Here is a 20,616-nt window from a genome sequence, read left to right as displayed (position 1 = left end):
TTTCTGAAAACGACAAGAATTCAAGACATCTCGTCATGTTTCTTAGCACAGGTAAAGTCAGAGCATTACTGTAAACATACTTATGTGTTTGTGTTTTATGTGGGCATATGGGAATGTGAAGAAAACTGCTTCACCTGATCAGGTGTTTCGCACACGGTAAACACAAAGGTAAAACATGTTGACCAGTTGAACCAGTTTGTTTTAAGTTGACAACAGAATCCATTTTATGTGACGAACATGAACATCAGGAGAGAAGCTGTTTGAGAATAATGTGAGTCAATTTGAGAACAGATCAGTTTAATGCTGTTTATCAGAGACAGAATTGGATTTATGAACTGAATGAAGTTTGTGTTTGACGTTCTTCATTGTTGAGAAAGAGGTAGGTTTGAACAAACATTTCTGCGATCATATTTATAATAATTTATCTGAATGTTATTATCAGTGATTACTGAGACATGAAATGAGCACATCACGGTCGGCAGCCGCTGTGAGGTTCGGGATGTGACTCTGTCTTGAGAGTTGCAAATATGCAAATTGTGCCGGAGTTTATGCTGGATTTAGTGTGTAAATCATTTTGTTTACAAATTAGACGCTTTGCAGTTGTTATATATTGTATATTAAATATTTCATTTTGGATGTGTTCATTGTGATTATGGCTGGTTTTATAAAAGTTTATACAATTGAAAGGATATCTTTTATATGCATTTGGAAACAAAGCTTGTCTATATCTAAATGTAATCGCGTGCATCTCTAATGATTATACTGTGTGTGTGTGTGTTGAAAAAAAAACAACATATATTAAACACACCCAGACACACACCCAAGCGGAGGGGTTATAGCGTTGCCAGCGGCACTGAGTTTTAACCAAGGGGGTAATCTTTCAGAAAAAACTGAAGCTTCCCCGGGCCGCCATTGATTAGCAGACCATCACCTGCTGTTAGCATGCCATTGACTCCCATTCATTTTGGCGTCACTTTGACAACGAATAACTTTACATCTGATGCGTTTAAAGACACCATTTGGCCATTATTTATTTCTAAAGAAACACGAAAATGTATAAAAGGCTCCATTACCTTGTATCTTACGTTATGGCCCCGTAGAAGCAGTTTTTGTAAAAATAGGCTAACGATTGCGTCATAACCACGCGACTCTCTGTCGCACAGTAGAGAGATTACCGTATGGACAGGAGGAGAAGCTCACGGGCAATCGGGGGGACGTGGAGGCAAAATGACAAAATAATTAATAGCAAAATAAATAGCACAAGTTGCTCCTGCTGCTAGCTCATGGACACCTCCTACTCACACTCTCCGTCTCTGCAAGTTTCGGAAGGGAATGATTCAGATTTCTCTTGGCACAGCTACTAGAAGACTTACAGCTGTCAGACAGGTTGCTCATGTCACATCTACGTCGTCAAGCTCAGTTTGAGTCTGCGCAGTACACTCAGCCATCAGGAAGTGAGTGCTTCTAATTGACTTCACTTTTCTCTGTTGAATCCAATGGGGTTGCTGTGTCCATTTATTTTACCGTCTATGGTTTTAACGCTGTAGTGGACACGCACCGTAAGCGTAATCCCAATCAGTACGGTACGTCTGACTACGTCGAACGTGACCGAACTGGGAACTAATGTTGAAAACTGTTGTACATTTTTACTCTGTGTGTTTCAGTGTACTGCCTGTAAAATGAGTGTCTGTGAGAAGAGAGAGGAGGATTAGGATGTTCACACACATCCAGAACCCAGCTGTGTGTCTAAAAAGAGTGATGCATCAATGATGGACTCCCCTAAACTCATTGACGAAGCAGTGACCTCTGACCCTGTCCCTGAGTGAGTATAAACATGATCCAACTGCTGTAGTGAAACAAAATACAGTAAGGAGTAAAAATACTGTTCACCTCTGCGCCCTACCATCTGATGCCAGGTATACAGACAGAAAGAAATCTGGTTTACCTGTGTTTTCATAAATGACCATCTTTTTCTCAGCTCTCCTCTTCCTTGTGAAAATGAAAACCAATTAAACCTGTTTTATAAAAACATTTCTGCGACCATTATCGTGCATCATAAAGACAATCACAACTGGATTCAAGCACTTTTATGGGAGCAATCTCTGAAATTAAGTTAGTTGTACTTGTATATAATTTGTTATACATTTTAATACGGTGGCTCATTAGTTAAACTCATGAAGAATTCACAGCCATACTAAAATTGGTAAAGAATGGCCTAGACATTCATGTTTTTATCGAATGTTTCTTCATAGCAGTGAATGTGTGGATTCTAGGGCTGTAACAATATATCGTGTCACAATGTCACAGTTCACCCCCCCCCCCAAAAAAACAAAACAAAAAAAAATTAGTGTCAGTACTACATGAAACTATTTTTAATGTTGGATATAATGTTTAGCCTAATAATGCAATGGGGGAATATTTGTGGGTCCTGTTAATGGCAAATGTCTTATGTTACCAGTGAAAAGTGGCCTACAACATTGGGTTACCAGCACCAAGTCCAAGCCTATTCATTTACACCCACACTATAATATAAAATTTATCATTTTAATCAACAGTATATTTTTTGTTAACCTTTTATCGTATGTCTTGGAGTATCACAATAATATTGTATCGTGAGTTCTGTACCGTGATATGTAGCGAATCGTGACATGAAGGTACCTTACACCCCATTCACCTTCTTAATGTCTCATTAGTAGCCCTTTAGTGAATATTTAAGGTAGATGAAGAAGAATGTTCACTGAAGAACTTTTTGCATTATTGCAAGCAGCAGAGAATCAGGATTACAATGTTCTTGTAGTTAACTACAGAGACATGAAATATATAATCTTAGCTTGATCACTGGGTAAACTAACTGCTCCAAAACCAGTGAACAGTGAGTCAAGAACGCAACATTGAGCCTAGATCTTCATTATAACTTGGAGAAGATGCATCAAGTGAAGTTTGAGAGGAAGCCTGATTTAAGTATTTTTTTTCTGTTCTGTCTTTTTCTACAACACTGTTTTTCTACAACATTGCTATAAATTAGCAATACAGCATCTCCAGAACCCAGCTGTGTGTCTATGAAGAGTGACGAGTCCCTGCACATTCCCCCTAATCTCAGGACTGGAGCAGTGACCTCTGACCTTGAGTGAGTATAAATGTGACTTAAAGCAATAGTTCACCCAAAAATGAAAATTCGGTCATCATTTACTCACCCTGTTCCAAACCTGTTTGGATTTTCTCTCTTCTGTTGAACATAAAAAGAAGATATTTTGAAGAATGTTGGTAATGTTGATGGTCCATCAACTGTTTGGTTAACGATATTCTTCAAAATATCATCTTTTATGTATTATGTATTTATAAACACTACGTTATTATAGGCATTATACAGAGGTTATATGAAAAGAAATGCCATCAAAACATTCCTGTCCAAAATGTGAGTTTACAGTTATGATATAAACACCATGAATTTAAACAAAGCAATCATAAATGTGGGCTATTTGGTGACTACAAACTGCTCTAAAAGCACGAGCACATAAAAACGTACAACAGCACCACATTTTTACATGGAAACATGCAGTGCTCGCGTTTAATTAATTAAATCATAGCCTTTTGAAGTTTAATTATCACATGTAAACAATACTGCGATTCCTGTTTTTCCGTCCCCAGATTTAAAACCTCCTGAAATTAAAATGGTGACTTTAATGGGCCGTTAACATATCGCGTATTTTGCGTGTGCAAATTCATTATTTCAAATGTAGATGCGCGGCAAGCGCACTCATAATAGAAGCAACGCAGTCGCAACCTGTGGCGCGGCGAGATGAAAACATCTCAACTTTTCAGAATGCCACAAGCGCACCACAGGTCATGTCAAAAACCAACCGATCAGCTTCGCCCTTTCTTTAAAGGGGGGGTGATATGCTATTTCATGCATACTGAGTTTTTTACACTGTTAAAGAGTTGGATTCCCATGCTAAACATGGACAAAGTTTCAAAAATTAAATTGTACGTTTGAAGGAGTATTTCTGTGCCAAAAATTGTCCTTCCGGTTTGTCACAAGTTTCGGAAAGTTTTTTTCGAGTATGGGTATTTGTGACGTCAGATGTAACGGAATTTCCTTATATGGGTCCTAAGGGCACTTCTCCGGTAAGATCGCGGGCGCGCGCGCACTCGTAGACCAGAGCAAGAGAGCGAAAGCAGTTCGCCATCAAAGCGCCCTGCCCGGCTTTTGGGAAGTCAATGTCACCAAAGAAGTGTGTTTTTGGTTGCCAGGGCAAGACAACCCTGCACAGATTCCCAAAGAACCCGGCGTTAAGGCACCAGTGGATGGAGTTTGTTTTTCCTGAGCATAAACGGAGTTGTGTAGACTGTTTGTTCCCTGCATTTCGACGATGATTGTTTTATAAACAAAGCCCAGATCGACGGATTTGCAGATCGTCTAATGCTTAAGGATCGAGCAGTCACAATGATAAAGGTTCGGTGAGTAAAACTGCTTCTATTGTCTCTGTGTGTTGTTACTAGCTCGGCGCGTTAGCACAGCTTCGCCCACAGGGCCCGCCTCCAGCCGCTCGTTTTTTTCCGGAAAGACTCGGTACAGCCTATCTTACTTTTATAAATATAATAAAACTAAAGACTTTTTGGAGATATGAAGGATGCAATACTACTCTATAGGTACTCAAGATTAACAGGAGATTGAGTGAAAATGAGCATTTCACCCCCCCTTTAACAACATCGAAAGCTCAGCCGAACAGCTGATCAAAGCTGTATAAGGCGGGTTTTTATTTCTCATATCCATAAATACATCTAGTAGTTGTCATACTGGAATAACGAGGAAGCAAAAGCAGGTGCAGTCAACTCTTTATTTGAGACAAGCCGAACAGAGGCAACAAACAACACAGGTGGGTGGGCAGCGCAGGGACCTCGATGGCCAAACACAGAGAGAAGAGCTGGTGCAGGGTGATGTGATGATGATGATGATGAATCCGACGTGAACACGAACTGGAACAGGTAACAGGAAACTCGAACAACACCACACGATCACAGACGAGGAACACCAGACATCTAGACATCGACAACGATCTGACAGTGGAGAAAAGAAACCGGTGAGTATAAATAGGCTATGGAGATGAGTTGCAGCTGGCGCCGAGCTGATTAGAGATTGAATGAATGAACAGGATTGTTTGGGCCACGCCCAACCCACGCGACACAGACACACACACAAATAACAAAGGCACGAGACAAGAAGGAAACAATGCATCTGAAAACCGTGACAGTAGTAAATCTAATGCAAGGGCTAGAAATCAATTAATCCTTTGTTGATACTGTAGCTCGATAAATCTTAATAGGCTGCTGCCACCACCTTTACTTATTTTAGCCAGTATGGTCTGGCAACAGAAGACAACACACCACCACAACTTCAATCAAAATATGCAGTTTTATTAACAGAGGGGACTAAAAGGTCAGGCTAAACACAACCTGGAAAGCCGTAGAACTACACCGAGCACTACGTGAATTCACTCACTTTATTAGTGACAACAACCAGAATCAATTACAGTGGCACTTCAAACTCATTTAAAACCTCAACTCCTTGCAGGTGCAAAATGGTACCTATGGCTGTTCCCTAAACCTTCCCAGTTTCAGTTCCACCCACCCTTACTATCAAAGAGCAACTTTATTAAATACATCAGTTTAATTTAAAAACAGAAACAATCTTAAAAGAACACTTAACTCGCCCACAGCGACGTTGCCCCTCCCAATTGCTGGGGGTGGGGAAGAGATTCCACACCGTTCCGTGAAGGGAAATGTGAGTGGTGTCGTCGCGGTGTGTCATCACTTAAGCACTCACGTTGACTTCTGACAGTCTCAAGGGGGTCACACACCGGACGCGCAGCGCCGCGCCACGCCGCGCCGCGTCACGTCTAGGACAACTCGAGGTATCGCACACCGGACGCGCACTTTCTCAGTTTATGGCCAGCAATATTGTTATGTTTAAGGACATTATGAAATTAAGATAATGCCTGTACTATGTTATGATTGTACTGTACAATTAAATACAATCGTTGCTAAGTCTGCAGTCTGAATTCACTTTAGAGCGTCCGTTAACTGAATGAATTGACAGTATCACCTGAAAATCCGATAACATCAGCAATTTTCATTCAAGCAGCTGATTTCTGTGAATGAATGTAAAACTAAATGTATATTGTAGCACAGGGTAAAGTCAGTATATACATTAACGACGATTTGAGACAAATAAATGTACATTTAATGTAAAATTATGTAAATGGCGCTCTGTGGCGCGGCAGGATTATGAACACGGTCCTGAGCCGTTGCTGGGCGCCACGGACAGAAGCCGAAAGGCGCAGCCAGTGTGTGTACGCTCATAGAGAATAATGTGTTCGAATTTAAAAGACGTGGCGCTGCACGTTCGGTGTGCAACCCCCTTCAGTCACAAAAGGGGAAATCCCACCATAGGTCAGTTCCAAAAGGGCAAAGTCCAGTCGGGCTTTTGCAGTTCAATAGCATCAGCATTCAGCACAGTAGCGACGACAATAGGGTAGATACTCTCTCCCCGCACCCGCTATCTAGCTTCATCGCCGACGGCCCTAACCGACCGCGAACAACACCCCCCTCCCAAAAAAAAGGCGAGTACCGCCGTCTTGTTATTAACAATGTAACTGGAACCGAGCCCCCTTCCATCGTCTTTTGCGCTCCATTTAAACATTTTTCCACCCCCAGTCTCTCAATATACAGCTCCCGCCCCAGTGTTTCTCATTTCTCAATCAGTCTCATTAATTAGTTGCCAAGACAATATCCCAAAACGCAACACACATACTTCCTCGTCATCATGGAGAGCGCAGTTCATGGTTGCATAGCAACGACAGACGCCACAGTTGCGCAGCACAAGCGTTTGTGGAAAGAAGGAGAAAGTGGCGCGACTGCGCTTGCCACGTGTTTTTAGACGCGATATGTGAACGACCTCTAATGCTGCTTTCACACCAAACGCGAATAGAGCATCTGGCGCGAGTGATTTCAATGTTAAGTCAATGTAAAGACGCGTTTACGCACGTCTGGAGGTCCTGCGGCGCGAGGCGTTTAGCGCGGTGCGGTGGACACGAATTCACCTCATTCGTGCGTCCAGTTCACGCGAATGACGCGAATTGAGCGTCTGGTGTGATACACGCGTTACGTGCGAATGATTTTATTTGGTGCTTTTGTTTGAAAAACATTGATAGTTTTTCAATATTTAATATAATAATATTCACTCTCTCGATGAATGCTCAATCAACATCAGCCATATTGCAAACAGACAAGCGGATTTCGCCTCAGACGCTCGTCAATTTCGCTTAAAACTTTTGCTTTTCATTGATTCAAGTAATTTTTTTGACATTTGGGTTTAAAGTGTTTTAATTCTACAATATATGGTGTAAAAACGTCTGAGTGCTGCCCTCTTCAGGTTGAACGGTGGCTACTGCAGTTGAATTTTCCTATTGGAAGTTGTGGTACCCTGTGACGTAAATAGTGTTAAATTTGTCTAAATGTAGTGTAATTTAAGCTATTTAAAACCATTTAAATAATTAAATGTTAGAGTTTGGTGTCTTAGGGCCCTTTCACACCTACTTTGTTTGATCCGAATCAAAATTACAGGTGTGAAACCTCCCCCGGACCACGGTCCAGACCAAACTGACGAAATTTGGTCAGACGCAAAGAGCTAGTCTCGGTCCAGATCAAACTGAACAAGGGTTTGTTTAGTTTCTAGTGTGAAAGCATTTTCTGTATGGTTCGGACTTTCAGACCATTTACAGGAATTTCCGGTGGTTCCCGCGTAGCCTAAACAACTGAAGAAGAATATTTATGTGCAGATCTGTCAGTCCTGCCCACAGCGTTTCTTCCAGCTGATTCACACACACGCACATACACACACACAAACACATTTGTCCTGCGTCCTGCCGGCGACAATAAAATGTTTGCACAACAAGGACGTTCATTTGGCGAATTTGAACTAGCCTTGAGTATAGTTGGTGCTGCAACGATATGCGTCTGTTCGTTCATTCTTGTCAAAGTTACCCGCTGAATTGACAACATGCTGACATCAGACACACATCCGTTTACAAACCAATCAATGTCAAAATATAACCCACATAGATGATGACGACAGGATGCAAGTACGTCATGTAAAGTTCTTTAGTGAGCTTGCATAATTGCAATGTGAAACCAAAACTAACCGAATGTATAAAATGTATCAAAACATGAACTTTGGTGCGGACTTTCAGGTGTGAAAACTAGGGCTGTCAAATTTAGTCGTTTAGTCGACTAATCGGTCGATGCCGTCTTGGTCGACTGACATTCTCATTGGTCGACCAGTTGCATTATTTTTTTTTTATTTTTTTTTTCACCAATAAAGAAATTTTCATTGATTTACTCCTTGATATTTATTCCTTTATAAGCAGTTATATATTACTGTATTCTAAATATAATTAGCCTATGTTTTATCCCCAACTTTAAATGCAACTTTAAATTTTGTAACAGCCACAGTTTAGCGCACCACGTAGAACACTCGGGAACCGTACCTGTGGCTGGCTGCACTGCTGCTTCGCACTCAGTAAGGAATATAGGTAGTTTTGCTGTATTCATTCAGTTAGAACGCTACTTGGCTTTAGTCGACAAAATGTCCAAGAAATCTAAATATTTTGTCTGGCTGCATTTTACAAAAAAAGACGACAAGACTGTGGAGTGCAAGCTATGAGGATAGATAAATAATGAGGAGAGATATCCACGACTTGCTCGGGCAGCCAAACGCGTGCTCTGCATCCCTGCAACCTCCACTCCTGCAGAGCACATATTTTCCAAAGCAGGATTTAGCCTATTGTTAACAAGTCAAGGAGCTGTCTTTTACCCAAGAATGTGGACATGTTAGTGTTTTTGGCCCACAACTAGGGCTGGGATAAACGATTATTTTTTAAACGATTAATCTAGCGATTATTTTTTCGATGCATCGATTAATCTAACGATTATTTTTCCGATGCATCGATTAATCTAACGATTAATTTTTTCAGGTCGATTCGATTTCGATTCGATTCGATTACCGATTATCTCCCCATTAATTGACTACTAACAATTTATACATGTTGATTTACATATCTGAATGAAAAAACATGAATTCCTTAACATTGCAATATATGTTTATTGCTCTTAAAATTACAAAATAAAAGACTATACAAGTGCAAAGTAATGCATTCTTAGTCAGAGATAGCATTCAATAAAACCTTGAAGCCTTGAAAACACATAGCTTACTGAAACAAGCTTACTGAACACATAGGGCCTAGCTTACTGAAAAAAAGTTCTTCTTTCAGATGAAAATAACAACAACTTGATGTCTAGCATTCAATAAAAAAATAAAAAAGGTCACCCAAAATACTTGTTTAGAGCAATTGAAAGAATACAGTAACCAATGTAAACTTGAGGGCTTTAAGCTAATACAGAGAGTGCTTTTCCAACAAAAAATAAATAAAAATTAACAGTGGGAGCCAGCAGCCTGTCATGGAGAAAAAAAAAAATCTCTGAATGCTCCACGTGAAACTTTGGTGTTCCGCCCTTTTTCTATCGTGTCTAATGATTTTGGTTAATATGCACGAGGGAGAGAGAGAGAGCAAGACAGCGCTCGTGTAGTTTGAAGACTGTGAGTGCGCGAGCGCGCGTGAAACTTTGGTGTTTCGCCCTTTTTCTATCGTGTTTAATGATTTTGATTAATATGCACGAGGGAGAGAGAGAGCAAGCAGCGCTCGTGTTGTTTGAAGACTGAGTGCGCGCGCGCGCGGCCGGGGCTCTCTCTCGTACTTATGTCATTCTATTCTACATCACTCACCGATCAAATAAGGCTTTGACAGCCGCCAAAAAAAAGATCAATGCAGAAAAACCCCTGGATTGGTTATATAACGTTGGACAGAATGTTGATCCCGCCATCGCGTATATTCAGCGCACATAAGGTAAACGTTTTGCTAACGTTTTTTAGAGAAATAAAAACAGGTCGATGAATCGATGCGCATATTTTGCGTCGACGTATTTTTTGCGTCGACGTCATCGATGACCTCGACGCGTTGTCCCAGCCCTACCCACAACATAAAAAAGGTGGACTAGGCCTGCAGATCTGCAGATCTACCGCGCCGCAGGAATTTTTACGCGCATCTTTGCATTGACTTAACATTGAAATCACTCGTGCCTGACGCGCTATTCGCGTCCGGTGTGAACGCACCATAAGTAGCCTTAACGGCTTTATTATGCTGACTCAATAGATCGTGTTTTCTTATGTTTTTGTTTTTATTTGTACACTTAACGCGTTTGAAAATAGCCTAAATAATGTAACAAAACGAAAATAAACCTATAGGCCTTCCTACTATACAGCCTATTATTATTAGGATTGTTTTTAAGGCTATTTGGGTTTTTTGTGTGTTTGTTTTAAAACGCCTAGATCGGCTGGACAAAAGTTAACCCATAGCTTTTGAAAGTAAAGAAGAATATACAGCCTGTATAGACGAGAGCTTTTGTTAGGATTTTTCATTATTTGGCAGTTTTAGCAGTTATATTTTTTGTAGCGTGTGGTGTGGTCAAGTGCGCGATTGTGACTATAGACCTAGGACAGAGCTCCTCACTTTACAGTTAAAAAAAATCACTTAATTTTCAAATAATTGTATTATTATTATAGTTTTATGTATTATTGATGTTTTTCGTTGTTGTTTTATAAATGCTCTGACAATTGTTTAATAAATGTTCAATCAAAATGCAAAACATCGCGTCTTTTTTTTTTTTTTTTTCTCGACTAATTGTTGCGCAGGACAGGACTTTGGTCGACTAAGCATTTCTTTGGTTGACTACAGCCCTAGTGAAAACGCCCTAGAAACATTTATAATACTGTGTTTGCACTGTTGTTTGTCCTTTTCATCTCACTGTTTCTGCAGACTGAAGAAAGATGCTGTAATCAGATTAATGACCTGCACTGACTCTGACTCTCTGCCTGATGAGGGTCTGACAGTCAAAGACCAACACAAAACCAGCATGAAGAACAAGTATGAGAGCTTATTTGAGGGAATCAAACTAGAAGAGAATCAAACCCTCCTGAACAGGATCTACACACAGCTCTATATCATAGAGGGAGAGAGTGAAGGAGTGAATGAAGAACATGAGGTTTTACAGATAGAGAAAACTGCCAGAACACAGGACACTCCAATCTACTGCAATGACATCTTTAAACCCTTACATCAACCAGGGTGTGAGGAGAAAGACAAAATCAAGACTGTTCTTACTAAAGGCATTGCTGGAATTGGAAAAACTGTCTCTGTGAAGAAGTTCATTCTCGACTGGAGCGAGGGAAAAGCCAATCAGGATGTAGATTTCATGTTTGTGCTTGCATTTCGAGAGCTGAACTTGATTAAAGATGTCCAATACAGTCTTCACAGACTTCTGCTGGACTTTCATCCTGAACTTCAAGATCTGGACTCAAAGATTTATGAGGAGTGTAAAGTTGTGTTCATCTTTGATGGTCTGGATGAAAGCAGAATTAAAGTGATGTTTACAGATGATGATAAAGTTTGTGATGTGACTGAGTCTTCATCACTGAGTGTGTTGATGTCAAACCTCATTAGAGGAGATCTGCTTCCCTCTGCTCATATCTGGATCACTTCCAGACCAGCAGCAGCCAATCAGATCCCCTCAAAATACATCAACCGTATGACAGAAATTCAGGGATTCAATGATCCTCAGAAGGAGGAATATTTCAGGAAGAGAATCAGTGACGAGCTTCAAGCCAGCAGAATCATCTCACATATAAGAAGATCAAGAAGCCTCCACATCATGTGTCATATGCCTGTCTTCTGCTGGATCTCAGCCACTGTGCTTCAAAACCTCCTGAAACAAGATCTCAGTGCAGAAATCCCTCAAACTCTGACTGAAATGTACATCCACTTCCTGCTGACTCAGATCAACATGAGGAATCAGAAGAATGATGAGAGAGATCCAGAGAATCTCCTGAAGTCCAACAGAGAAGTAATTGTGAAACTTGCTGAACTGGCTTTCAAACAGCTGATGAAGGGCAATGTGATGTTCTGTGAGGAGGACCTGATTGAGAGCGGCATAGACGTCACAGACGCCTCAGTGTATTATAAGATTTGCACTGAGATCTTTATGGAGGAATCTGTGATTGATCAGAGGAAAGTCTACTGCTTCATTCATCTCAGCTTTCAGGAGTTTCTTGCTGCTTTCTTTGTGTTTTACTGCCATGTAGTCAAAAATGAGGAATCACTGAAGTTGTTTCTGAATGAAGGATATCAGATATACAGTCGGAAAAACTCTCTGTATGAGCTACTAAAAGCAGCAGTTAAGAAATCTTTCATGAGTAAAAATGGAGACCTGGATCTTTTCCTGCGGTTCCTGCTGGGCGTCTCAATGGAGTCCAATCAGAGACTCTTACATGATATACTGACACACACAGTCAACAGCTCAGAGACTATCAGAGAAACCACACAGTACATTCAAAATAAAATTAGGGGTAATGTGTGTCTCTCAGCTGACAGATGCATCAGTCTGTTCCTCTGTCTGCTGGAAATGAAGGATCAGACTCTGCACAGAGAGATTCAGGAGTTTGTGAAATCAGAGAAACACTCAGTGAATCTACTCTCTCCATCTCACTGCTCAACAATTGCCTACATGCTTCAGATATCAGAGGAGGTGCTAGATGAGTTTGATCTGAAGAAATACAACACATCAGATGAGGGCAGAAGGAGACTGATACCAGCTGTGGTGAACTGCAAAAAAGCTCTGTGAGTATTCATTTATGTGAATAGAGATCAAACTGAACAGCAAGACTGAATTCCTACATCAAATTATGATACTTTTCTTTGACATGAAACCAGCAAAAGACAGACACAGGGCCCTATTTTAATGATCTGAAACGCAAGTATCAAGCGCGAAACGCAAGTAACTTTGTGGGCGGGTCTTGGGCGCTGTTGCTATTATACCTGCGGGATAAATGACTCTTGTGCCCGACGCAAATCTAAAATGGGTTGGTCTGAAGTAGCTTCATTGTTCATAGGTGTGGTTTGGGCGTAACGTGAAATAAACCAATCAGAGCGACATCTCACATTCCCTTTAAGAGCAGACGTGCTTTTTCCATGGCGGATTGCTATTGTAATGGCGGATTTGCCAGGCGCGCGCCAGGAGCGGTTCACAGCCGAGGAGAGCAACACTCACGTCACGGCCGTAAAAGAGAGAGAAGTGACATTGGGGATGGAGAAACCCACCCAAATTAACTTTGGTTAAACAGGCGTATGATAATTTGGGTAAATGTGTAAGCTAGATGTATGCTTTTATAATAAATTGTGTATCTATCTATCTATCTATCTATCTATCGTAATAATGTATGATTTGCAAAAATGAAAACTGCTGCTTCTGTGTAGATGAGAGAATCAAAGTGTATGCGCGTTGTGCACACGCTACATTGATTATGGCCAAGCATGCGCCCTTAAAATAGCATATGAATAACATGAACAACGCGCCACTGACTTTAGACTAGGTTTTTCCTGGTCAGTGGCGGAATTGTTTTCTAAACCTGCAAAATAGCATCAGGGAATGTTTGCGCCAGAACACGCCTCCTCTTTGCGCTGAACCGCCCCCGGGGAGCGCAAGTGTATTTCCTAGTTTACCGATGTGCGTCTGTGGAGGGAAAAGTCCGTTGTGCGTCAGGTGCAAAATAGGAATGATACATGCGTCGATGTACAAAGTCAATTGTGCTGGGTGCAAGATAGGGCCCACAGTGTTTAACTGGGAAGATAAATAAATGCTTCAATGATAAATGAATAAATAAGTGAACTATTTCATTCTAATTTTTTATTAGAGTGTTGGGTAGAATCAATGTTTTTTCTGAAAACAATATTTGAACTTATCTCCATACTTAAACTATATTTCATCCTTGTTAGTTAAAGGAGACCTATTATACAAATTTCAATTTTACTTGGTTTTTGAACCACCATTTAATGGTATAAATCCACCCACTCCTTTTTTTTAATCTCCATAAATCATAAGCAGTGTCTCAGAACAAGCTGTTTGCAGATTCTAGCATATGTGACATCACAAATGACATCACATCACCCTATTAGCATAGACCCCACCCTAAGCTGTACACAGTCCGTCACGTTTATCTCCTTTCCAGAGCATTTAACATTAGCATTCATGTAAGAAGTGTATTCTTAATAAAGCTACTAAAGTAATTCAGTTGAGAGCAGTGAGCAATTTTCTTTTTTTCTTATTTATATTTTCTTTAAACCATATAGACTATATATATTATATATAGTTATTAGTTTTTTATTATATATATATATATATATATATATATATATATATATATAACTACGTACTGTATATTAAGGTACTGTATATTATGCTGCTTTCACTTTAATACACAGATCTAATTTACACATGCGATTTCTTTACATGCTTTTACAGACATAACCGACTGTAATTATGTGAACTGTGTGTGTTTTAAACTGTCAAATATAAAACTGTCAAGGTTATGTCTAAGACATTAAATAAGACATTACAAAAAGAGTATTAAATTAATGCATATGGGACACACCATCTGACATCCAGCTTTCTGTGCGCGTGCTTTGATGTTTGCGCTCAGAAAACATGTATCAGAAGTTTGGATTTATATGGCTTTAAAACGCATGAAGATAATACCTCATTTGCATTTAAAGATAATGCATGAAATCAGCATATTTTCCTTCCAATAAAAATGGGCATTTTCAACATGGAATAATAAATAATCTGTGGGGTATTTTGATCTGAAACTTCAGACACATTCTGGGAACAAATGAGACATATTACATCTTGTAAAAAGAGGCATAATAGGTCCCCTTTAATAAATTTATTCAGATGTGATTCATTAAATAATAGTCTTGGGATCAATGTACCAAAACAGATTGTTTTTTCTTCATTGCACATTAATTCTTTTTATAGACTTGCTGGCTGTAATCTCACTGGTCAGTGCTGTGAAATTTTGTCTTCATGTATACAATCATCAAACTCACTGAGAGAGCTGGACCTGAGTAACAATGACCTGCATGATTCAGGAGTGAAGCTGCTCTCGGATGGAATGAAGAGTTCACATTGTCAACTAGAGATACTGAGGTAAGCAGAACAGAGTAAGATTCACTTGGTTATAAAAATTAAAGAGGATCTCTGCTCTAGTCCTGATCTCTGATGTGTTTGTAATACATCAGCAGACCCTAAAATCTTAAGACTTTGAGTTTGTATTTGCTTCAGAATGTTATTATCTATCTATCTATCCATCTATCCATCCATCTATCCATCTATCTATCTATCTATCTATCTATCTATCTATCTATCTATCTATCTATCTATATATATATATATATATATATATATACTCTGATTAAAATGCCGAAGTTGTAAGGAGTGGAGATGAACAGAAACGGTAACTGAGATAAATTCTGCTCCATCAACACTGTGACATTGAGTGAAACACTGACCCAGATTAACTCCAACTGAACTGAACCTGTAATCAGTAATCTGTGGAGAAAAAGTGCTACACTGAATCAGTGAACCATTTGATTTAATCTGATCACTCCTGTGTGTGATCTCCAGTCATAGATGATGTGATGTTCATTGTGTGTGTGTGTGTGTGTGTGTTTGTAGATTATCTGGCTGTAAGGTGACAGAGGAAGGCTGTTGTTTTCTGGCTTCAGCTCTGAGGTCAAACCCCTCACACCTGAGAGAGCTGGATCTGAGCTACAATCACCCAGGACAATCATTAGTCAAGCTGGTCTCTGATCCAAAATACAGACTGGAAAAACTCAAGTATGTTCAACACTAACAATCATCCAGTCATTTGTGTTTATGTGTGTTTGCTATAAAGTCAATGTAAACTCATATGTCCATAGATCTCTGCATACAGCACATATATACATATATACTGCACAGAAAAATAAGGACGTGTCTTGATTAGGGTTGCAAAGGGGCGGAAAATTTCCAGTAAATTTCCGGAAAGTTTCCGGTAAATTTCCATGGGAAGTTAAGCTGGGGAATTTTGGAAATATTCATTACCTCGGCAACCGCTTGCTTGTCCACTCTGAAAGTAACTGTACACATAAGAGAGGGATAGATACATTATTTAAGGTTATTTCTATTCGTTATAATATTAATATATGAACTTGTTGTCAAGTAAGCCCCGTTGCGAGCATGTGCGCCTCTCTAAACTTTCAGTGTGCTGCACTGCTCTAGTTGACTTCTGCGCCTTCCCCCCCGAAAATATCACGTTAATTTTGAAAACGTTTCCTTTTGTAGATCCTCTTGGTCTTTCTTCATGTTTCTTTGACAAATATCAGTGTCTCAGTCTCACGCACGCTGCACGCGAGTTAACCACGCCTACTTATTTACATGTCGCGGTATACACAGAATAAAAAAATCTGTTACGGTTGACATTTTCTTCCGCGGTAACGATATATACCGTTATACCGCCCAGCCCTACTTATGTGGTAAATAAAGTTATGCTAGCTTATTTAGCATCTAACTTATCAGCTTGCTATGAATACATTTGTATGTGGTATTTGCAATTTAAACATTTAATAAATATATTTCCCCATAATATCATCAAAACTTACTTCACTTTGTTTAGTCCACAGGCTCAAATGTGTGCCTTCAATAGTCTTGTGCTTTGGGCTTCTGTACATGTGATGGAGGCATGCACAGTGCCAGTAGGGGGTGTGGTCTCAGTAGCCATGCAGTAAGCAGTGTGCTATGTGCATGTGATTGAGGAATGGCATGGATATTCAAGTGTATTTGAATGGCATCTTTTTGTTTTAGTCAAGATTATGCTAAAATATACTTTCCTCAACTATATTTAAGTTCCCTATGAAAAGCCAACCTTCAAAATTTGACAATTCCCAGTTTATTCCTGTTTATTCCCATAAATTCCTGTTAATTCCCAGAATTTTGCAACCCTAGTCTTGATCTCTGTGACTGAAGATGATCTGAATGATCAACAGCTGCTTGTGACTCATAACCCAAAACATCAATTCAAAGCTTGTTGCTGCTCTAGAAAGTAAATTCACAATGCTGTCAGAACAGGATGTAAATGCAATAACGCTCTTTATTAGTATTCAGCACACTGGTCAACACAAAACACAGATGGTCACCAACACAGCAGGACAGGCGGGCGGACACAAACGCTGGGTGGAACAGTGACGCAGGGGCCTCGGTGGACAACAGGTGCTGGTGCTCAAGTCCAATGATGATCCCTCGTGACGGTGCTCAGATCCAGTGAATAATCCCTCGTGACGGTGCTCGTGATTCAGTGCAGAGTGCAGGGAATCTGGAGACGAACACGACGAAGACACGGGGAATCCAATCCACACGAAAGAACACAGGAACAGGCACAGGAAACACACCGGGAAACCACAACGATCTGACAACATGAGACACCGGTTACTGAACATATAAAGGGACAAACAATTGAATCCAGCTGGCGCTACTGATCACCGATGATCAGTGACCACGCCCACAGACACACACACACATAACAGCACGCTAGACGAGAGAGAGACAGTGAATTCATAACCCTGACAGTCGGAGACATGAAGCAAAAACAGATCCAAGTGTGCGTATTGGCTTTTTGTACACTAAAATGAGTGTGACATCTTTTGCTTTTATAGTGTGGATCATGGAGGAGAGACCAGGATTTGGATTCAGTAAAAAGTCCTGAAGTCTGAACTGTTTTGATGACAGATTAACCATCTATCACATTAATAATAGCGCAGAAATATCTGCCCCTTCACATCGCTCTAACAGAGTAGGAGTGTATCTGAACTGGTCGGCCGGCACTCTGTCCTTCTACAGCGTCTCTGACACACACACACACACACACACACACACACACACACACACACACACACACATTCAAAAATCCTCTATGCTGGATTTGGGTTTTATTTTGGTGGTTCAGTGTCTCTGTGTGAGACTATCTGTGAGAAACAACTGAGACACACAGTTGAGTGAAAGAAACACTCACATTATCTCTCTCTTTAACTCACACAGCTGTAAACTCTTTCTCTTTTCTAATCTTAATTTCAGTGTGTATATAGAAACTCACACACATTGACTTCAGTCTATATGAGACACACCACAGACTTCTATTGTGTTCCTATAAAGACGTTTGACCTCAACTTTATTATAGGTTGATCATTTATCTTCACTGTTGCTTCCTAAATCCTCACAGTTATTTAAAAGAAAGTTATTTGAACCATTTTTAAATCATTTATAAAATGTATTTTCTCAAATGTTTAAGTGTTTTTCATATTCGTTTTCATCTCATAAACCTGAAAGCACATATTGTTCAACACAGATAAAAACAAAAAAAAAAGTTTGTATAGTCAAATGTTTATCATATGTATATAAAAATGTCACCTGGATTATGACATTTTCTTGCATGTAGCAATGTTGCAGTTTTAAACTCAGATGAAGTTGTGAGTCTTGTTTTGCATCAAGAATCAGTGATGTGATGGTTTGATATTTAAATGGTTAAATGAGTATGTGAATCCAGTGCAGGACATTCCTCTCACCACCAGAGGTCTCTGTAATTGAAATTTACTCTTAAAGGGATAGTTTACCCAAAAATGAAAATTACCCCAATATTTACTCACCTTCAAGCCGTCCTAGGTGTATATGACTTTATTCTTGAAGTACAAATCCCTGTCTCTTCCAAGCTTTATAATGGCAGTGAATGGAGGACGAGATTTTAAAGCCCAAAAAAAAGTGGATCCATCCACCATAAACGTACTCCACACGGCTCCAGGGATTGATTAAGGCCTTTTAAAGCAAAGCAATGCATTTATGTAAGAAAAATATCCATATTTAAAACTTTATACACTAAAAAGCTTCCAACAGACGGTTGTACGCATCGATTTACACCGAAAGAATTACCGTATTTTCCGGACTATATGTCGCTCTTGAGTATAAGTCGCATCAGTCAAAAAATGCGTCATGAAGAGGAAAAAAACATATATAAGTCGCACTGGACTATAAGTCGCATTTATTTAGAAATTTATTTCACAAAATCCAAGACCAAGAACAGACATTTAATCTGGAAAGGCAAGTTATTCAACTACACAGAAGCACACAGAACAACAGGCTGAATAGGTGTCCGGTGTGTTAACGCAACACATTAACAGTTATTCAGCTACACAATAGCATAAATCGCACCTGACTATAAGTCGCAGGACCAGCCAAACTATGAAAAAAAGTGCGACTTATAGTCCGGAAAATACGGTAACCTTGACCTGACGTATTGATGAACGCAGAAGCGAAGATAGAGCAAAACAAAACACTGGTCACAAATTAGAAGTCTAAACGAGAATGTTTAAAGAAAAATGTTGTAGGATTTCAATATATAGATTAGAAGAGGAGTTTGAGTTTTTTGTTGCCCAGCCGTATTTGTTTGAACCGCAAGAGTTCAAACAAAACCATACATCGCGTCAGGGGTTACTCATATATTTTTATATTTTTCTTACACAAATGCATCGATTTGCTTCAAAAGGCCTTTATTAACCCCCCAGAGTCGTGTAGAGCACTTTTATGATGGATTGATGCACTTTTTGGGTTTTCAAAATCTCGTCCTCCATTCGCTGCCATTATAAAGCTTTTGTTAATATATCTCCGATTGTGTTAGTCTGAAATTAGAAAGTCATATGCAGCTAGGATGGCTTGAGGGTGAGTAAATCATGGGGTAAGTTTCATTTGTTGAATTTATTCATTTAAGTGTAAAGTATAGTAGTAAAAACGAATGTTTGTAATGTCAAATGTTTATTATAAATATATAAAAATAATGTGTCAAATATGGATTACAACCATTGTCAAATCTAGCATTTATCAATGTGTCTGTTTTAAAATCTAATGGCAGGTGAAGTTGTGGCACATATTTTGTCTTAAGAATCAGTGACGGGATGTTTGATATTTAAAAAGTTAAATTAGTGTGTGAATCCAGTGCAGTTCATCTCTCCACCAGAGTCTCTGTCTCTCTTATTGAAATGCAACACATGAACAAATGCAACACAATTCAATATTCACATTATCACAGGAGATATAAGCAGAAAAAGGTTATTATTCACATATTCCTATGAGATCAGTTTTCATGTTTGCAATTTAAGAATGTTACTTAATTTTGTCTCTTTATGATGAGTGTTTAGATGAGAGATTCCTCTCCAATTTACTCCCTACTTATTATGACCGCCGCTAGCGTAGCTAGCGAAAGCGGTCATATAGGGATTGGCAAAGTTTTTTTTTTTTTTTTTTTTTTCGTCACCTTACTGAATTTTTCGTCAACGATACCAGGGACACAGAAGCATCGGGGAACATGAAAATTGGTGGGCATGTAGCCCCACTAGACTTCTAAGGAAAAATTTCTTTTGGTCCCCGGGGGCCACTCCCCCCCCGAGCTGGGCCCCCCCAAACCCAAAAAAATGCAGTTTTTCCTAAATAACTACCTGAACCGTGGCACCGAGGATGAAGAAATTTTTATGGTATGTTGGTCTAATAGACTTTTACGGAAAAATTTCGTTTGGTCCCCGGGGGCCACTT

The 20,616-nt window shown here is 39.6% G+C and overlaps 1 protein-coding gene across 1 annotated transcript; it reads left to right on the top strand.

The window, feature by feature from the left end:
- The first annotated feature begins 228 nt into the window (after window positions 1-228).
- On the top strand, window positions 229-19,878 carry LOC307147640 (NLR family CARD domain-containing protein 3-like). The gene is made up of 7 exons (XM_079852537.1): window positions 229-379; window positions 1,665-1,822; window positions 3,026-3,127; window positions 10,932-12,788; window positions 14,983-15,153; window positions 15,682-15,843; window positions 17,142-19,878. Exons 2-7 carry the CDS (start codon window positions 1,767-1,769, stop codon window positions 17,227-17,229), a joined length of 2,436 nt encoding a protein of 811 aa, XP_079708663.1. The 5' UTR covers window positions 229-379; window positions 1,665-1,766; the 3' UTR covers window positions 17,230-19,878.
- The last annotated feature ends 738 nt before the right edge of the window (window positions 19,879-20,616 follow it).

This window comes from Squalius cephalus (genome assembly GCF_949319135.1).
Source record: "Squalius cephalus genome assembly, chromosome: 20".
NCBI classification, from domain to species: domain Eukaryota; kingdom Metazoa; phylum Chordata; class Actinopteri; order Cypriniformes; family Leuciscidae; genus Squalius; species Squalius cephalus.
The sequence above is the reverse complement of the archived record's forward strand: the minus strand, read 5'-3'. Positions and strand labels throughout refer to the sequence as shown.

What these genes read in the sequence shown, in the direction of transcription:
- LOC307147640 (XM_079852537.1), top strand. Translation starts at nt 1,767, where the DNA reads ATGATGGACTCCCCTAAACTCATTGACGAAGCAGTGACCTCTGACCCT. An exon ending in ACCTCTGACCCTGTCCCTGA is followed by an intron (nt 1,823 to 3,025) that starts GTGAGTATAAAC and finishes GCTATAAATTAG; the next exon opens with CAATACAGCATCTCCAGAAC. An exon ending in GTGAACTGCAAAAAAGCTCT is followed by an intron (nt 12,789 to 14,982) that starts GTGAGTATTCAT and finishes TTCTTTTTATAG; the next exon opens with ACTTGCTGGCTGTAATCTCA.